This window comes from Anas acuta, chromosome 2 (assembly GCF_963932015.1).
Source record: "Anas acuta chromosome 2, bAnaAcu1.1, whole genome shotgun sequence".
Lineage (NCBI taxonomy): Eukaryota > Metazoa > Chordata > Aves > Anseriformes > Anatidae > Anas > Anas acuta.
The window spans coordinates 131,036,398-131,054,697 of NC_088980.1; the positions used below are offsets into that span (position 1 = coordinate 131,036,398).

Here is an 18,300-nt window from a genome sequence, read left to right on the forward strand (position 1 = left end):
ACAATCTATGTACTCATGCATGTGTATGCAGTTAACTTGGATATCCAGAGCTGAGTGTTCCAGTAATACTGCATTGCTACTTCTTTCCCACCTGTGTTGCCCGTAGTTACCTGTGCTTAGGGCAGAGATAAAGGGATGGTTGAAGAGCAGGCAAGCAGCAAAGGCTTTAGGTATGCAAATAATTTCAGTGTCCAAGAATCTCTCTAAAGCACTGTGCATCATCCATCCCCAGATTTTGAAATACCAGTTACTTCATGTTGATGCTCTACTAATAGAAAAGTAGGAATTATTTTTCTATAGTGGAGAAAATCATCCTCTAAGTAGTTTCATCCCCTGAAACTAGAATTAGAATATTAAATTAGTCAGTTATAAAAAGCCACAACTGAGAGAGTCATTAGCTTGGCTTGTTAGTTTAAGCAATTTATGCCCTTCTTGTTCCTCCTATAGATCCTTTTCTTATTAAAACACTAGGTATTTATAGTTAATTTGTTCTAGATTGTTAGACTTTCCACAGGCAATATCCTGCAGTATTGAGTTGTGTGTTTTTTCATTTATATGGTCCTAACCTATGATCCCAGGTTAATTTCTTCTTCTGGATAAAGTTCATGGTAAAATTATAGCATGAACAAGAAGTTTATCTTTCTCTCTACAAATAAACAACTCCTTAATGGTCTTCAAAACTGTAGTTCCCAGCCCTTCTGTATTGGGAAGATGCATTCCTCTTGTTGTCCGAGTCTGGGGCATGTTGCGCTTATGTCCAGCAAGTGTTGGCCGCTGAATTTTCAGAATTCACACTCTCTCAAAATGCAACACATATTCATATTTAATAGGAGTTTCTTCCCTGCAAATGCTACAGTCAATCATAAATGGATTTTTAAGTTTTCCCTGCTTCACAAAACCACAGCACTTCTTGCAAAGTCAAATATCAGCATTTCAGTGTATTGGCATTGAAGTTGCTTGTGTAGAAGAATCTGTAATGAACCTTAATCAGAAAACTGTATCCGTATCTAATAATGTTAGCATATGATGTTATTACTCTTGAAGGCTATTTCACCATACAGAATGCTCTAGAAAAAAATATCAGTGGCCTTAAAATTGTGTCATGGTCCTGTATCTCCTTTCCTTACAAGTTATGCCAGTCCCTAACTTGCAGCTGAAGTGTAAAAACTTGCTCCCCCCATATACCCTGCTTTTGACCTTGAAGACCTTTATTCACACATTTATTCTCACATAAGTGAACAATCACATAATAAAACAATTTCCCTGTTGACAATTTAATTGAAACAATCGAAGTAAACAGTAAGTTTAGGCTATATATTTTATTAACAGCTTCAAATGAGTAATAGTAGTATTTAAGGTCTTTTCCCTATGCCGTTCACACCTGAGGTACTGAATTCCCAGTATCTTGTTATATAGAATTAAGCAACTCCAAAGCTTCTTTCTGTACCTGAAATACATAAATATAACAATACAGTGTAGTTACAGTGTAGTTACAGGCTTTTCTAGCAGAATTTATCATGCAAGCATCTGAATGTTTCACCATGGTTCTATAGATTTGTTACTGTCCTAAGACTAGTAAGTTTCCTTCCCCTATTGAAGATACTCTGCATTTTTAACATGAATGGTAATAAAACGTCTTCACCCAGTCCCTTCAGTGTAATTAACATATGTGTTAATTATAACAGTAAGTTTATTTGGGTTGAATACAGCAGATGAGCTCTTGATTTGCTACAGTGTTAGCATGTACCGAGTTATCCTATTCCTGGCCATAACCAACCAACCAACCTGGAGTTTTCAAACTCTGAATGGCAGCTAAAGAAGTGTGAAAAGTATCTTAATCTAGGGACTCTGGGTAAAGTCTAATAAATTTTGAAGTTGATTGCAAACATCAGTGTTAAATAAAGAATAAAAAACCTCTGGCCCTCACAGAGCAAGCAATTCAGGCAATGCAAGCCAGATATTATGGAGAGTCAGAGATGAGAAAAGCACAGAATATTGACTTATGCTGACCTCTGTCATACACAGAAACAAGAATGCCAAGTTCTTTGCCCAGGCCACTTTTCTTCTTGCTGGACTACACTGTCTAGTTCCCACGTTTGTGACACCTGTGATTTTTGCATTTTACACAACAACCCACAGAATGCAGAGAATACAACCTTAATTTAGCAGCTGTGCAGCGTTTTAGGAGATAGATAAGGAAACAGATCTTTGCACCAGATGAGCAGACGAGTAGTTTAACAAGTTGGCTATGGCACAGAAACCACTACTGGCTCTTTTTGTCTGGCTTCTGAAGGCAGGAAAGCTTTTGTCATCATTGGTTTCACATCTGCATCCAGACACCAATTTGTTTGGCAATTGCTAAGTATGGAACAGTTTCATACAGACCTGAGACCACTACACCTTTAGGCTATTGAGCTCCTATAAAAACTGCAGAAAAATGGAAGAACCTTTATTCATTTCTACTGAAAGATATTGCTGAAGGAACTCACTCCTTCTGGGAGAAACAATTTGAACCTCACTGGAGAATCCACAGAGGAGGAAAAGCTTGAGTAGTGTTTCTTCTGAGGTGTGAAATGCAAAATCCTTCCCAAGTATTTCTTACAGCTAGGACATTCAGAACATGACAGCACATTTACACGTTTTCTGTAACAGTTAAAGCATGATCTCACACTGCAGCTTTATGCAAAACAACTTTTAGGTCAATCAACCATAAGAAAAATTAGTCCTGATGCTAACAGAATTACTTGCTCACCAAAGACATCTGCAGTTTCTGTGGTTTACATTGAATACAGCACTCGGTCTGCACAAGGCTAATGAACTACCCTCCTGGAAGCACACTATATATATAAGTAGGCAGCCAATACCTACCTGTCCAAACTAGGATCCTGAGCAGTTCAAAACGGCAATTAAGTGTCTATTTATTGCCTGCTAGCACTGGAGATTTGCTGTCAGAGACATTGCTTCCATTTGACTCAATTAATGCACTCTGAATCTTTCCCTGTACTGTCAAGCTTTACAGATCTAGCACGTTTTTGATGCACCCATGCTTTTGTCTTCCTCCTGCTCATGATTCCATTAAGGGGGTGTTTTTTAGCTCTTCCAAAATGTGATTTCCAACTGTCCAGTTTTAGGCCTATGAAAAGTGACTCTGTGCTCACACAGACTGAGTTTAGCTCAGGTGCCTGCCTTAACCTGAGCAACACAGTTAAGAATGGGTGGCTATTAGCACCACAAAAACATTTTGAAGAAGAAAGAACAGTTCTTTATTAACAGAACATTCCGACCACTGTATCCAGAGGCAGTCACCAAGATACTAGATTTTTTTGGTGTCTGGGTGTGATCCTGGAATATAGAGCAAATTGTAGTTAGGCATCTGAGGTAACCATTCCATTGCCGTGATGTGACTGACACGTTGGTTACTGTGTGTGGTTGCATTATTCAGTCCTTAGCTTCTTACCTGTTTGTCCTCTTCGGTATGTGCAGGATAATCCTTTGCCTTGCTTAACCACAGAAGAGCCATCTTTTTATTGTTTAACTTCAAATATGCCTTCCCCAAAAAGAGCAAATTTTTGCTGTAGAAATTTGGGTCAGCTGCATAGAGACAGAAGAAAAGCTTTGAATGATAACAAGCAGCATACTGTCAAAGCCATGATATAATGCCATTCCTTTAAATACTTATTTCAGAAAAGATTAATAGTTTTTGGCTTTAGAACAGATGGAACCCAATGTAAAACAACTCTGCTTTCTAAAATTTGGTCTCCTATAGTAAATGTTAGCTAGCAGCTTATTAATTAATATGCTAAATGAAACTGATACCTCACAATGAGCATACACAAAGTGTATGCATAAGAAACAGCTTCGCTTTGCAATTTGCAAATTTGCAATTTGCTCTTCTGGACCTAGTAGATGCAACAGGCAATGAAACCAGCTTAGAAAGTATAGGCAAGGGAATAAACAGGCACATTTCCTAGCTTTAGACCATGTACATACAGATTGTTTTAGTGTATCTTTTGCTACACAGGAAGAGAACTTAAAATTGTACACAAGTTTAACTTTTCCTTTTTTAAGGAGAGATTTAAGAAGATGCTTTTATAAAACATACTTTGCCCATCAACCTTTATTAAAGACCAGTCTTGTGTACTGTTAACACCCATTACAGCACAAGCTTCCTCTGCATTTGGATCTAAGGTCAGGATGCAAAATGCTGACAACCATTTTTTGTGCATTTTGTGCAATAATAAAGTACACAACGGCACGTAAATTCCTCTCCCTGAGGAAAAAGTGTAGTTTGGTAAAAATGACAGAGACTGACAGCAGCAATCCTGCCTGCTCCTATCTCTTCTTCTAGCAGGTGGACCCACTCTGTAGAATACATTAACTTCAATAATAAGCTCTAGCTTTGCCTGTGATTAGCATACTACTCTATTAAAAAAGAAAAATGGAATGATTTCACATGTACATACTATGTGAATATCCAAGCATAGGCTATAACAATACTTTCAGAAATACTGCAAAACTTGCCAGATTTTTTAGTCACTGTCTATTATTCTGTCCTTACAGTTCAAATTCCAGCAAGCAAAATTCATAGCTGCACAAAATAATACAGAGCTTGGACCACTAACATCAGTCAAAAAAAAAAAAAAGTCAAATATCAGTAAATGTATGGAGGTGTTTTGGAGGCACATTTTGAGATTAACTCTACCATTCCTGTTCACAGATGCACTACTTGATACACAGGGAAAGATGCACAATAAACTTTTCCATCAAACCTCATTTATACAACTATATAGAAACCTTTCACGGAACACTGTCTTCCCATATCTTTCAGCTTACCAGTTTTGCTTGGGGTTTCCCTGTTGGGGAAATAATAGCTACGTATTTTCTTGTATAAGAGGCCAGTTTTACTGCTATTTGGATAGGTACTCTGATCCAAATAGCTTCCGAAATCAAAAAATGTGCTTTCTCTGTCATCCTATTGAAAATACAGGGAAGTTTTAAACTTTAAGAAAAAACTTGAAAGACTGACATAGAAATCTCACTTCTGCTTGCTTCTTTGCTCTGCAATAGTATATTCCAGTTGAATCCCTCGGGGAAATGTAAGTTGTTACTAATAGGGTAAAAAATAAAAATAATAATTTTTTTTTTTAAAAGTATGAAAAAAGAAAAAAAAAAGAAAAAATATATACTCACAGAATGACTGAGGTTAGAAGGGACCTCTGGAGGTCATCTGGTCCAACTCCTTCTCAAATATGGACACCTAGAGCCCTAGACCATTGTCCAGGTGGCTTCTGGAGGTCTCCCAGGAGGGAGACTGTACTACCTCACTAGGCAACCTGTGCCATGCTAAGTCATCCACCTGCACAGTAAATAAAGTGTTGCCTGATGTTTAGATTGAAACCTTTGTTCTAGTTTGTGCCCATTCCTTCTTGCCTTGGCACTGGGCACCACTGCAAAAAGCCTGGCTCTGTCTTCATTTCACCCTGCCTTCTGTATTTACAGACATTGATGAGATCAGATCCCCTCTGAACATCCCCAGGTTGTTCGACCTCAGGATCCTCCAGGTCCTTGATCAAGATCTCGGTGGCCCTGTCCTCTGGACTCTCTCCAGTATGCCCATGTCTCTCTTGCGCTGCAGTGCCAAAGGCTGAGTACAGAAGGGATCACGTCTCCCTCAACCTGCAGGCTGACAGCACTTTATCAGACACCACCCCAATAAACAGCCTTCTGAGTGGAGAGGGCACGTCACTGACTCAAAAGTAGTACTTTTTAGCACTCTTCCCTGACCGGGAATCGAACCCGGGCCGCGGCGGTGAGAGCGCCGAATCCTAACCACTAGACCACCAGGGAGCGCGATAAGGGTGTTTTCCATGCTGATAATAAGCGTGTGACACACTCTGAGCTTCTCTGAGATGCCTTCTGGCCTAACAGTCCAGTCACCTACCGCAAAAGCTGGTAAGTTTATCAAATGCTATTCAGATAATTCCTGAAGCTAGAGGTTTATGCACAACAACCTGCAGTACATGACAGCATTCTACCTACAAAAAGCTACAAGAATTACCTTCCTCTGCCATGTGGAAGTAACGCAGAGCCTGCAAAAGAGAAGGTTGTCTTCTTTAAAATGAACCATGGTAAACTGAACACAGCAGTCAAGCTAAAGTACTAAGCATGCTCAACACAGCTGAAGGACACCTATATCCTCCTAGCCATCATTTTATTTCTGTTAACTTAGCACGTTCCAGATTGTTCTCATTCAATGTACAAACAAATTCAGTTTCTTTACCACAAACCTACTCATCCAGCTATTTTCTTGCCTCTATCAGTGTTTATTATTCCACTGTAGGTATAGTACCTCCTGTTTGTCCCTAGCAAGTTTGATGGTATATTTCCAAGTTGTCAAAACCATTTCTAATTTCATTTCTACCTTCCAGTGTATCCACAGTCCCTCCAAGCCAGTTCTCATGTATAAATTTAATAGACAAGTTTTATCATTCATGTAATTAATACTGACAAATACTTCAGAGAGGACTAAGTCCTACAGAACACCGGGCAGTATCTTCCTACTTGAAGATAAACCTTTATGAAATACACACACATTTTTCAACTAGTTTCACATACTGCACCTCGGAAACTTCACTTATCTCTTCCTAATGTTACCAGCTGGAGGGAAAATACTATCAGAGAATTTAAAGTGTGCATGTATCTACAAAGCAGTTTTTGTATTGAAACTGCACAAGTCTTATCAGTATGGCTCAACTACAGACTCTGGGACAAGGCTGCTTCTTTAGCTGCTTTAAGCTCTCTACACAACTTGATATTGGGATTGGTAAAATTCTGCAGTATTTGAAATCTGAGCTGACACTTTGTATTCTTCCAAAAGTGATTTTCAGCAAAACTTAAAAGCTTGACATTTCATTAAAAAGTTTTCTCTCTTTTTCAAACAGATCTTCAACTGCTTTTTGTGTTAACAGCAAGCAACCTTCTGCAATTACTTTCTAGTGACTCACTCACCCCTCACAACTTAAAAGAACAAAAGATTTTGGGCCAGGATTGTTGTTCTAATAGAAAACAAAGATTACAATGGCTGCCAGAGGATGAGAAAAAAGGTATTTGTTAGTAAGTAACAAATTGAGCTGTTACATTTTGCATTTATATTAGTAGAAGTATAGCAACAGCTCTGCAGGGGAAATAATAATCTAGGAAACATTTTCTTCTTGTACCTCTTGATAAGTGGAAGTTGGAGGTGTTGCAAATAGCATTGCAGCTATTTTTCGTTGGTACCATGGCATTTCAGCAAAGGAGTAACACCTGGAGCAAAAGGAAATGTTGATTAACACCGTTCACCTTTCTCCTTGAACGAACATTCTCAGACCTTGGATATCATAACTGGTTGTTGCCAAGAGTCACAACACCCACAGTCACGCTGCAAGTTCTATAAGCAAGTTCTTACAACTCCACAACACAATGCAAGGTGTTTGCAATTGCTGCAAAGTTTGGCTAAAGAGGTTTTGGTGTGTCTTCTACTGGGAATTTTTATTACATTAGGCTGGAGACAGTTATTAAACATGAAACAGCTTTTCAGCTTGTAGTATTTTAACAATTAATGAGCATTTTATATTGTTCTAAAATATAAACAATACAGCACAACTGAGTAATATCACTGCCTTACCTCAACATTACCTTGTTTTTCCTCAATTATTAATACACAAAAGCAGATGTGCAGCACATTCCTGAAAGACTCTGATCTATAAGAATGAAAATAAGCCTAAGAATCAAACTACTGTGTTCTAAGCTATGCCATTCTACTGTTTTCCTACCTACTGAATAATAAAGGTTATTAGTCACCTATCTCAGAGACAGTAAAAGGATTAAATATTTACGTATTTCAAATACGTAGAACATTCTACATCTAATATTAAACAGCACTATTCACTTTTATTACTGTCACACAGTGATGATAAAAATGCTTTATTCACTGCATAAAACAGAACATGCAGGAGGAGGTGAAAGATTAATGAGTAGAGATATGGAGGTGTTTGGGGGCAAGGGGAGGAACAGGGCATGGAAAACAAACTACGCTAAAAGTTTGCCATCAGACATGCCTTATCAGAATTGCCAATAAGACAGGTTCAGTCCAGTGAATACTAGGAAAAGAGATGAGAATCATACTCAAGAATTAAACAATATGAAATTCCAGTTTCAGATGAAGATGCTCTGGGGCTCAGTAATGAATATATGTAATCATAAAACATCGGGAAATTTTAGTACCCAAAACAATAACAATCCTCAAATTTCTTATCTTTCTGTTTTTCCTTAGGAACAATGTTTAAAGTACCTTTCCAGAACAGGATTCCTATCACAAAAGTGACACTAAGGCTCATTCAGTTGGGAGTACACACATCTGCCTAAACATCTGGACTATTGCTGGGGTTAGGTCCTGTGGGAATAAGTAACACTGAGATACTGAAAATTTGAAATAAGACTTCTGATATTCAGCAGTCCAGAAAAGGCACAGAAAAAGTAGCTGAGATTTTTTTAGGATTTCTTTACAAATCCTTTGCCTTTATTTTCAATCTCTCAGTCTCGTAGTAGAGATTTCCTGTAAAACATCTAGCAGAGACCAAAGCCTCTATACGTTACATAACCAGAAATGCTATCTGGAATCTCTCAATAACAAGTAAAAGATACTGTGTTCAACCAACTTGCTTCCACAGAAAATGCTGTTAGTATGAAAAGCTGTATTTCCAGTCCTTTGCCTGCATTGTAACGGTAAGTCTTAGTGCAAATTTAACTGAGCAGTAAATTCAATGTCAAAGATTTTGATAATGCACATGCAGTCATAAGCTGCATTTACTTCAACATAACTTTTAAAATACAGTATCATAACAGATAATAGACAAAGTATTTTATGAACAGGTATCACATTTGATTGCTTTTCATGATACACAGACTCTTAAGTTGCAGCCATCAGTGAAATTCAATGTAGGTTCAGTGTTGAATTTTGTCTCCATTCACACTAGTCAGAACAAAATGACTTGTGTGTTATGGACATAAAAGTCTGGAAAACAAGTTTGTAATAGTTCAATACAGAGAAACAAAGAAATTCAACGAACAAGTATTTTTTCATCTTTTTGAACTGTGTAAGAATTAACAGCCAGATGCTTTCAAGGCATGACCTCCTGTGCCATTCAATAGGTTTCCATGTTTGAATGAACTAATTACAAGCCACTGAATTATTCTAAGTATTTCTGCAATTCATACAGTCCACTTCTATTCTAGCATTTCTCTTTACCACATGTTAAGTTTTGTTTAAAATGCACCTTACCAAATGCCCATAAGATGAATTGATGTTGCATCTTTTGGATTCAGTTCAATGGCTCTCTAGTGCAGGGGAGAAAAAAAAAACACAAAACAAAGATGTAAAAGTTTATTCTGTTGCACCCGGCTTAAAATACATTAAACAACTAAGAAACATGTTGACTTGTTGTTCTACTACTAATTAAACCACATTAACTGTGTGTAGAGTTTCAGGGACACAGTATTTATTCAGTGCACAACTGAATCTGCTCACCTCCAAAAAACTGAACACCCTGACAGATTTCTAAGCGCTCATGGTTAACAGGTCAGTAAGAGTTTCACATGAGACTTGACGTGTTCAGATTCTGATATAATTTCTGGTGATACAAAGTTAGTCAGCAGTCCTGTATCTTCTCCAGTACCTGTCCTTTACTGGTACACAATCCACACTTACAAGGATGGCCACACACCCATTCTCAATAGCACAGCTATACTTTATCTAGTCCTAAGGGACAGCAAAAGCACTTCAGCTATTTCAGGACTCTCTTCTATAGAGACTTAAGTTTACAGCAGGAGCTAATTTGTATCCCTTTTTGCTTTGGAATCCCAGACCATCACAATAACCCCCAAAATCAAATTGTCACCAGGAGATTTGAACAGCAGTACATTTGCAAGTTTTCACCACCAGCCAGTTCATAGCTCTCAAAAAATCCACGTATTGGACACATTACGGCTATCATATGCAAAGAAAAAAACAACCAAATAACTATTTACATTACCTGAAAATGCTCTTTGATAACAAAGGCATTTGCAATTTTAACCTTGATTCCTTCATAATCACCAACATCACTGATACAAATGGCATACCACTGTAATTCAAAGTAAAAAATAAAACATTTAATAAAGCACTATATTACTAGTAAATTAAAAAAAAAAAACAAAAACAACAAAAAAACACAAAACAAAACATACAGAACAGCCACCACCCCCACCAAGCAAAAAGTATTTGTTATGAACAGTTGTAACAGCGTCAGAGCAACCTGCTAATCTGCACAGATAAGGGAATCAGTGTCCACCTCTTATCTGAGATGCCAACACAATTGACTATACTTTGTTACCTCTCTGCCTGAGAGAAACAGCAAAAAAAAAAAAAGCAGAATGAAGCCAGAGCCTGAAGTCTTTCCAATGAAACTCTATAGAGCTACAACTGCACACAGAGACAGCATGCTGGATGTGTGGCATGAGGAGATCAGCTGTAATCTGTGTGATCTGTCACCTGTTCCCACAGTCCTGCACACATTAAACCAATTTCTGTTTCCTGCGTACAGGAAATTTAGCTGCAAAAGTCTACGATCTTAGAAACAAATCAGTGAGAATTAGAAGCAAAAGAGTGAAAATTAGAGAATCACACATTCTTAACTGAAAAATTAAATTATGCTGAAGTTTGCTGAAACAGCACAATGACATTTGTTCCAGTTTCCACTGGCAGAAATCAAGGAACAAGATTTCAGTTGAGTTATTTTGCTTGGCTCACCTTGTGCGCTGCAAAATTTGATTCATTTTTTTCAAGCGCCTTTTTTGCATACTCGAGGGCTTCGTACACCAGTTGTCTTTTCTCCTCTGCGGAAGTACTACTTAGTTGAGCTAAATCTCGTGATGCTCGTGCCAGCCGCCACAGTAACTCTGCATCCTCACTAGTTATGAATAGAAACACAAATGTTTTAAAGTAACAATGGCAACAAAGCTAGTAAAGGTCTCTGATCAGTCTGTCAATATGCATCTCAAGGGGGTGATAATATCATCTGGCGTTCTACGCTATATACAACTTCAGGGTAACAAACAACAAGTGAAAACCTGCCATTTTACACTGTCTGATGATACCTGTCTGAAATGCATTTCAGAGCTTTTTGCTGTCTGGTCATAAAACACTCCACTCCCATTTAAACAATCAGAAACCAAAAATATTAGAAAACATACCTGAGTCACTGCTAGACTCAGAATACCCATCAAAGCCAGTTTTCTTTTCTGGAGTCAAACTGAGTCATGCTCACAGTACAGCACAGTCCTGCTGTCATTAATGAAGTAACACAGAACTAGCAGACTAATTTTTCAGCCACATCACAAGAATGTTAAGTACAGCTACAGGGGATCATTACTTCTCACAGAGTAAGCAGCACTGCTATACACTTAGGAGCAAGGTTACAGTTTGCTTATGGCACCATGTCCCTTGCAGGCCAGGACCTTCCTTTAACTTCCCAGCCTTTGTACTTGTGCCTCTGTCAAGAACCAAAAAGCAAAAACAAAAAAAGAAAGCAAACCATCCGAAAACAACTGAATAGTTAACTTCCTCCAGAAGTGTTCTAGGCCCTGTTCTAGTGCCTTGTTTCCAAAGGAAAGGACTCTTAATTTATCTATGCATTTTCTGCTTTTTCCTTAAGCAGCCTGTTTGTTTCAACTCACTTATCTGAAATGTTTTGTGTAGCTAAGACATAACTACATGAGTAATAAACTTTTTCTGTTCGGACTCAAATCCCAACAGGAAATAAATGAAAACAGAAAGAAAGAACAGCTGGTAAGCAATGTAAAAAAATATCAAAAATTGTCAATGCCTAAATTCTAGATACTGTGGTCATTACAGTAATGTGTAGACATGCTGTGACTTTTCCAATGCATATGTATATTTTTAAGAATTATTAAAGTAATAAACCAAATAAACCTAGAACTCCCTGCAGGAATGAAAACCTTAAATGTTAACCCTCTGCTTCTACAGCTGCACTCTGCTAAAAATCAGTACCTTTGTCATTCATTTTTCCATGGGGAAGAAAAGATCAAGAATCCTTTCCTACTTAAACAAAGATGAAAGTAAGGTTCTCCAGCATACCATAACAAGAATATTAGTTGAAAACTGGTATAAAAGAACACATTAAAAAACAAAATAAAACAAAACACCAACAAACTAATATGTAGATATTCAATTCAGTCAAGTACCTATTTTTATGCTGAACCAGCAACCGATACAGCTTTTCAGTTTCTCCACTCCCGTACAGGTAGTCTGCTTGCTCTATAACTTCTGCCACTAAAAAAAAAGAATGAGAGTTGTGGAAACAGAAAAACAAATTGCATGTAATTAGGATATTAGGGTATAAACAAAATGTTTCAGAGCAAGTCAGTCTAACTGAAACACAAAGAACAAGTTACTCAATTTTTAGGCCATCGTTCTAAACAACTTTCATGCATGGCAGACTCAGATTAAGCTACTCATAATGAACAAGTAGGAAGAGATACAGTGCTGAATACGTGCCTCTCTCATTGAACTGGGGAGTGGACTTCAGCAACAAAGCATCCTGTGGATGCTTAATGCATTTAACATTCAAAAACGTCTTTCTTAAAGCATCAGACACCAGAAGCAATTTGTTTTCTTTGCAAAAATATCCAGAAAAGGATAATGAAGAACCTTCACTAGTACATGTATGGAATTTAAATGTAATAATCTTAAAAAAAAAAAAAAAAAAAAGAATTTTGTTAAACTATTCTTGGTTCTTAATACATTTCCATAGTTTTGCCAAAGACAACCACAGATTAAGTATGGTTCATTACCTTACCAAGCCAAAATGAAACATCGATCAAAGATTTTTCTGACTGAAGCTCTTTAAATTTGAAAAATCAATGTTGGCTTTTTATCAATTTATAAGCTAAGTATTCAATGTACTTAGAGCATTTAAATTCTTCTGACGACAGAAAAGAAGGAATATGATTTCCACAACTGGATGAATATAAGGTAGTAATATAATATATATGTATATAGTACACAAAACAGTATTCCACATTTGTACCAAACAATTCACAATACAGGATTCTAGCATGAGAATAGACAGAATTAGGAGAAAAAAAAAAGCAAATTGAAGCAGGTAGATCATTCTATTGAAGTATACAAAGGTGTAAGAGCAAAACTCTGAGTTTATTCTTCTACCAACATTAAAACATGAAAAAATGACACTAAGTAAAACGTCCCACCGAATTTTATTTAGAATTTGCAGCTACACGATTATCTCTTTAGTGCTACTCCTCGGTCTGTGATGAAACTTTTATGTGAAAACATAAGCTCAATCCACGCTTCATAAAAATTACATTTATAAACTTTATTTTTCAAGTTATCTACTGAACATGGTAGTCATATTTCACGACAACATAGTTTTATTTATAAAAGAAAAAAACACTGAAGACTGCTAAATACAAGTCTTATGTTCAGCTTTAAAAGCTCCTAGAATATAAAGACTATAAAAAAAAAAGCTCCTAGAATATAAATCACTGAAGATTAGAGCACTCTGGATAACTTTTTAACCTTGTCATCTCTAAATGCCTTCTATCAACAATTTCAAAGCTACAATAATGGTCTACATGGACTTTGGATTTAAGTGCCTAAGATAAGCCTCGTAGTACATATGCAGCATTAAAGTAACCTCAGCGAATTATGTTTGCTTCCTGAGACATCCTGAACAGGATTGTCAGTATGGTCCTGTCTAATAACTGAATGCTCAGAATTCAACATTCTGAACAAATTACTAGCTAGGTGTTTTATGTAAATTATAAGATTTTTATTTCTTTTTAGTGTAGCAAAAACATGGGGTATTTCTCATTCTTGTTTGAAACACAATCTCAGTGCTACTTGACTACATTAAATGAGAACTCCACGGTGTTCATATAGAAAATCTCAATTAACCAGAATTCCAGAAATTGATCAGAGCTTGGTTTGCCTTCCCAAGTGAATCTTAACCTTTCTCAGCAAGTTACTTAAAGCCTGGGTGACAAATTAGGTGTCACACACCTTGTGCATTGATCTCATCCTGTCTACGTCACCAGATGAGATTTGGTTTCAGTGACAATAAATTGCTAATTAAACTGTTACCATGCTTTAAAGCCCTGAACTAATTCAAAACCCTATCAGTGAAATGTCCTGCACACAGCCTGAGTGGAGAACCTCAAAGACATTACACCATTTTCCTATATAACCCTGGCAGTAAAAACCTTATGCTTCACATTAGAACGACCCATTTGAGAACATTACCTTTGAAGCTTGCATGAACCTCAGCAAAGCCAGAAAACAGCTTGGAAGCTTCATAAACCAAGAAGGACCCCGCTGAGAGCGCAACCCCCCTTTTAGGGCTTTTTCTAAGCACCTGCACGGGACCATAAAACGTGCGTTAATCAACGTCGTTACTCAGAATTACTATTTTTGCTCATCTCTGGCACAACGGTTGTATTTCCTATTCACAGCCCACACCCTCCCCGCCAGCTGGGGGTGTCCCGGGGAGGACGAGGACAGGCAGGACCCGCTGCCCCCCAGCTACCTGGCTCCGGCCGAGCCCTCCCCGGCCCCGCGGGCCGCCTGTGGCGACCCCCGCCCGCCCTAGCAGCGAGCGGGCGGAGAGGCGGCCGAGGGGCCGCAGCAGCAGCGCCGCCATGACCGCGGCCGCCGCCATTTCGCACCTCCGCCGGCGGGGGCGGCGCTGGCGGCGGGGCCGGCCGGGGAGAGACGAGGCCGAGGCCGGCCCGTTCCGTTCCGTTCCGCCGGGGGGAGCCGCGCATGCTCTCCCTCGGTACCCTCAGGGCGGAGCGGGGCCGCTCGGTGCGGGCGTGGCGGAGCCGCCTCGGGGTGAGGGAGCCGCCGTGCGCTGCCTGCAGGTGAGGGGCTGGAGGCGGGGAGGGGGTCGCGGCTGCTCCGCTAGGGAACGGGCTCGGGCGCCGCACTGCCGCCCGGGTGGGGCCCCTCCGGGCAGGGCTCTGCTCCCCGGGCACAGGCGGTGGCTGAGGTAACGGAGGGCTGTTGTGAAACGGCCCCGTGGGTGGCTGCTGCTGTGCTCCTGCCGCGGGAGAGCGGCCCCGGAGCAGCCTCCTGCGAGCGCTGAGCCGCCTGCCCCGGGGAGCGGAGCCCCGTGGGTGCCGCCCGCCTGAGCTTGTGAGGGCTGGGTGCCGGTGTGGGGTGCTCAGAAACTCGCCTTCGCCCCTTGGAGAGGAGACTGGCAGGAGTTATTGGCTTTCCTTGAAGTAAATAGCTACAAACAAGGCGTCCGGTTCCCGCAGTTATTGTTGTTCAAGTGTTTGGGGCTTATTTTTCCGCCCTGCTGCTACGTGACGTGTGAGGCTCGCCTTAGTTGGCGTGCTGCTGGTCGGTTTACTTCTACATTAGGACACAACTAAACTATGAAAGCCTCTGCTTCTGCCGCTACCGTCATATAGTCAAAGGGCATTAAGAGTCCTCAAGCTAACATACACCCTCTTGCCTCCAAAACGTCATGATGCATTCATTTTCTTTGGAGTTGTATGTCTCCAAAAGTTCAAGATATTTCAGTGGTGTTACAACAAAGTGTGTTTAATGCAAGTGATTGGAGTCAGACTTACTCCCAGGTGTTTTTTTTTGTGTTTTTTTTTTTTTTTTTTTTTTTCAGTTGAGGCTTTAAATTGTTAACTTAAATCACACATACAGATTTTATTTGCTCAGTCTACGTAGTCACATAAATGATTTCTTTTTTCAGAGTAGGCAGAACTCCATACAAGTATTATTCATGGGAAGAATAAAAAGTAAGGTAAAAAGATGTGTAAAGGAGCAAGGAGAACCACACAAAAGTCTTTATTTACCTGCCTTAATGTTAGGGAGAATGCTGTTTTTCCAGTGTGCACGTTTGTGTTAAATATATAAGAATTAAACAGTACAAATCAATTACGTGTGACTGTTAGACTATTTTTAATTGAGCTGTTAAAGGCAAATGCCCTTAAGTCTAGAGGTAAGCCATGGTAGCCATTTAGTACAGACAATGCAAAGACACATCTTTTAAGTGTAAATGTAGCATAACTTAGCTAATGCTAAAATCTCATCTTCACAGCTGAGTTAGCTTAATATTGTTACCTGGGGTGGAGTTTTTTCTCGGTTTTGCTCTAGAGTAAGGTAAATGCTGTCATTACCACAGTTTCCTTTAAGAAACACCCATTATTTAAAGAAAAAGTTACATGTTTAGATATGTTTTTTTCCTTTCCTTATTAATTTTGTTAATTTTTTTAGACACAGGATGACTTCCAACATAAGTAATACATGATCAAGTTAGTATCAGTGAGCATTAGTTCCTTCTAAACCCAACAGAGTTACTTCTCTTGGTCAGTTGGGCTAAGGTTAACAGCCACTTCCAGCATCACGTTTGACATTGTGGTATGGCTTGTTAAAACAATCAAAGGAACTTTTTTTTTTTTTTTAACTTCTCATCTACATGTTGTATGTTTACTTTCCTCATTTGGTGTTTAATTGTACTTTATATTTGATTCTTTTGCTCAGGGATTTAAGAGTGACGTTTCTCAACGACTGAAAGATTTCTGAACGTAGGGGTTTTGGTGCTGGCTTGCTGAGTCTTAATTTCTGTTAGTCTTGATTGAACAGTCTTTTGGATAGTGATAATATTGAAATAGTGATTTAGACCATACTTTCTTCTGTGGATGAAAGATTATATCCTGTAGATCCTTCTTATCCTGTGGCTGGATCTGGTGTGCACTCACTGCTCTGTGCAAGGCATGGTTAGGAGCAAGATGAAATAGTTGCTAGTTGTGGTTGGTGGCAACTGTCTTCTGGTACTTTTCACATCCAGGAGAGTTATCAGCATGTCCTGATGGTAGGTGAGTAGCATGTGTGCAGTAATCTAATGGTTCCAGGAAGCAGTGTATTTGCTGTCTTAGTGTGTTCAGAGCTACTCCCTAGGAATATGCAGAGCAGGCATGCGTGATACCTCCCAGGGATAATGAATACAGAGTGCAAGTAGGTGGTATGCTACAGAATTGAAAGACAAGACCAGAGAGCTGTTGGTTGTCCCACAGGAGGATTTGAAATATATACCATGTAAGGTATAATTCTCTGAATGGCAGTTTGAAGTTAGTGCTGTTTCTTGTACTGAGATAGTAAATGATGTGTTGGACCAGTGTGGTGTAGTGTTTCTATTGATTTTTCGTAGAGAACCTTAGGCAGCATGATGAATATAACTTAAAGATAGATTTTTATATTTAGGAGCCAACTACAAATAGTTGCCTGACTTGTTACACCAGTGTGCTACCAATCCAGTGGATAAATATTTGAGCTACCTGATTATGATGAATCTTTTATAAATAGATGATTCATTGCCCATAGAGAAAACAGTATCTCACTCATGCCTCAGATTTCTTAAATACTAGCTCTTATTTTTTTCTCTGCATAATCTCCAGTTAAATGAGCAGTGTGGTCACTGTGGTTTTATCAGCATAATCTCATTTGTTCAATTAAGACTGATATAGTTCCTCCATGCATCCGAAGTGATGTGTGTGAGGAAGACAGAATTTACACTCGAGGTTTTGTGCAACTCTTAGAAGCCTTGGTGAATGATTCAAGTTGAGGTGAGATTCTTTTGATCTGCTTCTATTATTCAACTTGTCAGACCATCAACTGATGCAGCAGAAGAGTTTTATCAGCACTGTTGTCTGTAAAGAAAAGAAAGCAGCAGTGGAAATTCAGATTTGTGGTACGATTTTTAGAGAAGCCTCAAATTTTCAAATGCAGTGCTGAAATAAGGTTCTGAAATGGTCTTAGCCTTTATAACTTCATGAAATGGCACGAGGTGGTTTGTTTCTTTCAGAATTGAAGGGTTGCATTGACTTTATTTGAAATCCACATCTGTGCATTAAGTGTTCTAGTATGATTGGAGATTATAATTCTGTTAGCCCCCTCTGGGGGAAAAAGCATCTGTATTTGTCACAGTTTCATTGTCAGTTTCTTGCAGCAGTTGTGGCTTTTTCTGGGAAAATGTTGTTGTTCTGTGTTCTCTGCATATGCAACAGTTACAAAAAGATGTCAGGACCACTCTGATTATGGATTGAGAAGGTTATGTTTCTCAGGCGGGTGTTGTCTCACAGGTTGTTTTCATTACTTTCTTATTTTGTTCATCTTTGTGCTGCCTCTTTGTTGGAACCCTCCTTGTGAAGGGCTGTTGCAGGAAG

The 18,300-nt window shown here is 39.0% G+C and overlaps 2 protein-coding genes and 1 non-coding gene across 5 annotated transcripts in view; 1 reads left to right on the forward strand and 2 right to left on the reverse strand.

Annotated features, from left to right (window-relative positions):
• Window positions 1-1,300: 1,300 nt before the first annotated feature.
• RMDN1 (regulator of microtubule dynamics 1) lies at window positions 1,301-14,911 on the reverse strand. 2 transcript variants are annotated; one of them, XM_068672224.1, is made up of 10 exons: window positions 14,782-14,911; window positions 14,360-14,471; window positions 12,283-12,370; window positions 10,829-10,988; window positions 10,074-10,163; window positions 9,323-9,378; window positions 7,218-7,305; window positions 6,059-6,089; window positions 3,458-3,591; window positions 1,301-1,447 (listed from the first exon to the last, which is right to left on the reverse strand). In XM_068672224.1, exons 1-10 carry the CDS (start codon window positions 14,878-14,880, stop codon window positions 1,409-1,411), a joined length of 897 nt encoding a protein of 298 aa, XP_068528325.1. In that variant the 5' UTR covers window positions 14,881-14,911; the 3' UTR covers window positions 1,301-1,408. The 2 variants fall into 2 exon arrangements, with proteins under 2 accessions (XP_068528325.1, XP_068528323.1); XM_068672222.1 differs by lacking the exon at window positions 14,782-14,911 and adding an exon at window positions 14,643-14,775.
• On the reverse strand, window positions 5,776-5,847 carry TRNAE-CUC (transfer RNA glutamic acid (anticodon CUC)). The gene has a single exon. It is a non-coding gene; the product is annotated as a tRNA-Glu (tRNA).
• Window positions 14,837-18,300, forward strand: part of CPNE3 (copine 3) — a 31,247-nt gene continuing 27,783 nt past the window's right edge. For both annotated transcript variants that reach the window (XM_068672220.1, XM_068672221.1), the window contains exon 1: window positions 14,837-14,976. The gene's annotated coding sequence lies outside the window, so the exon portion shown is untranslated. The remainder of the gene's footprint in view (window positions 14,977-18,300) is intronic.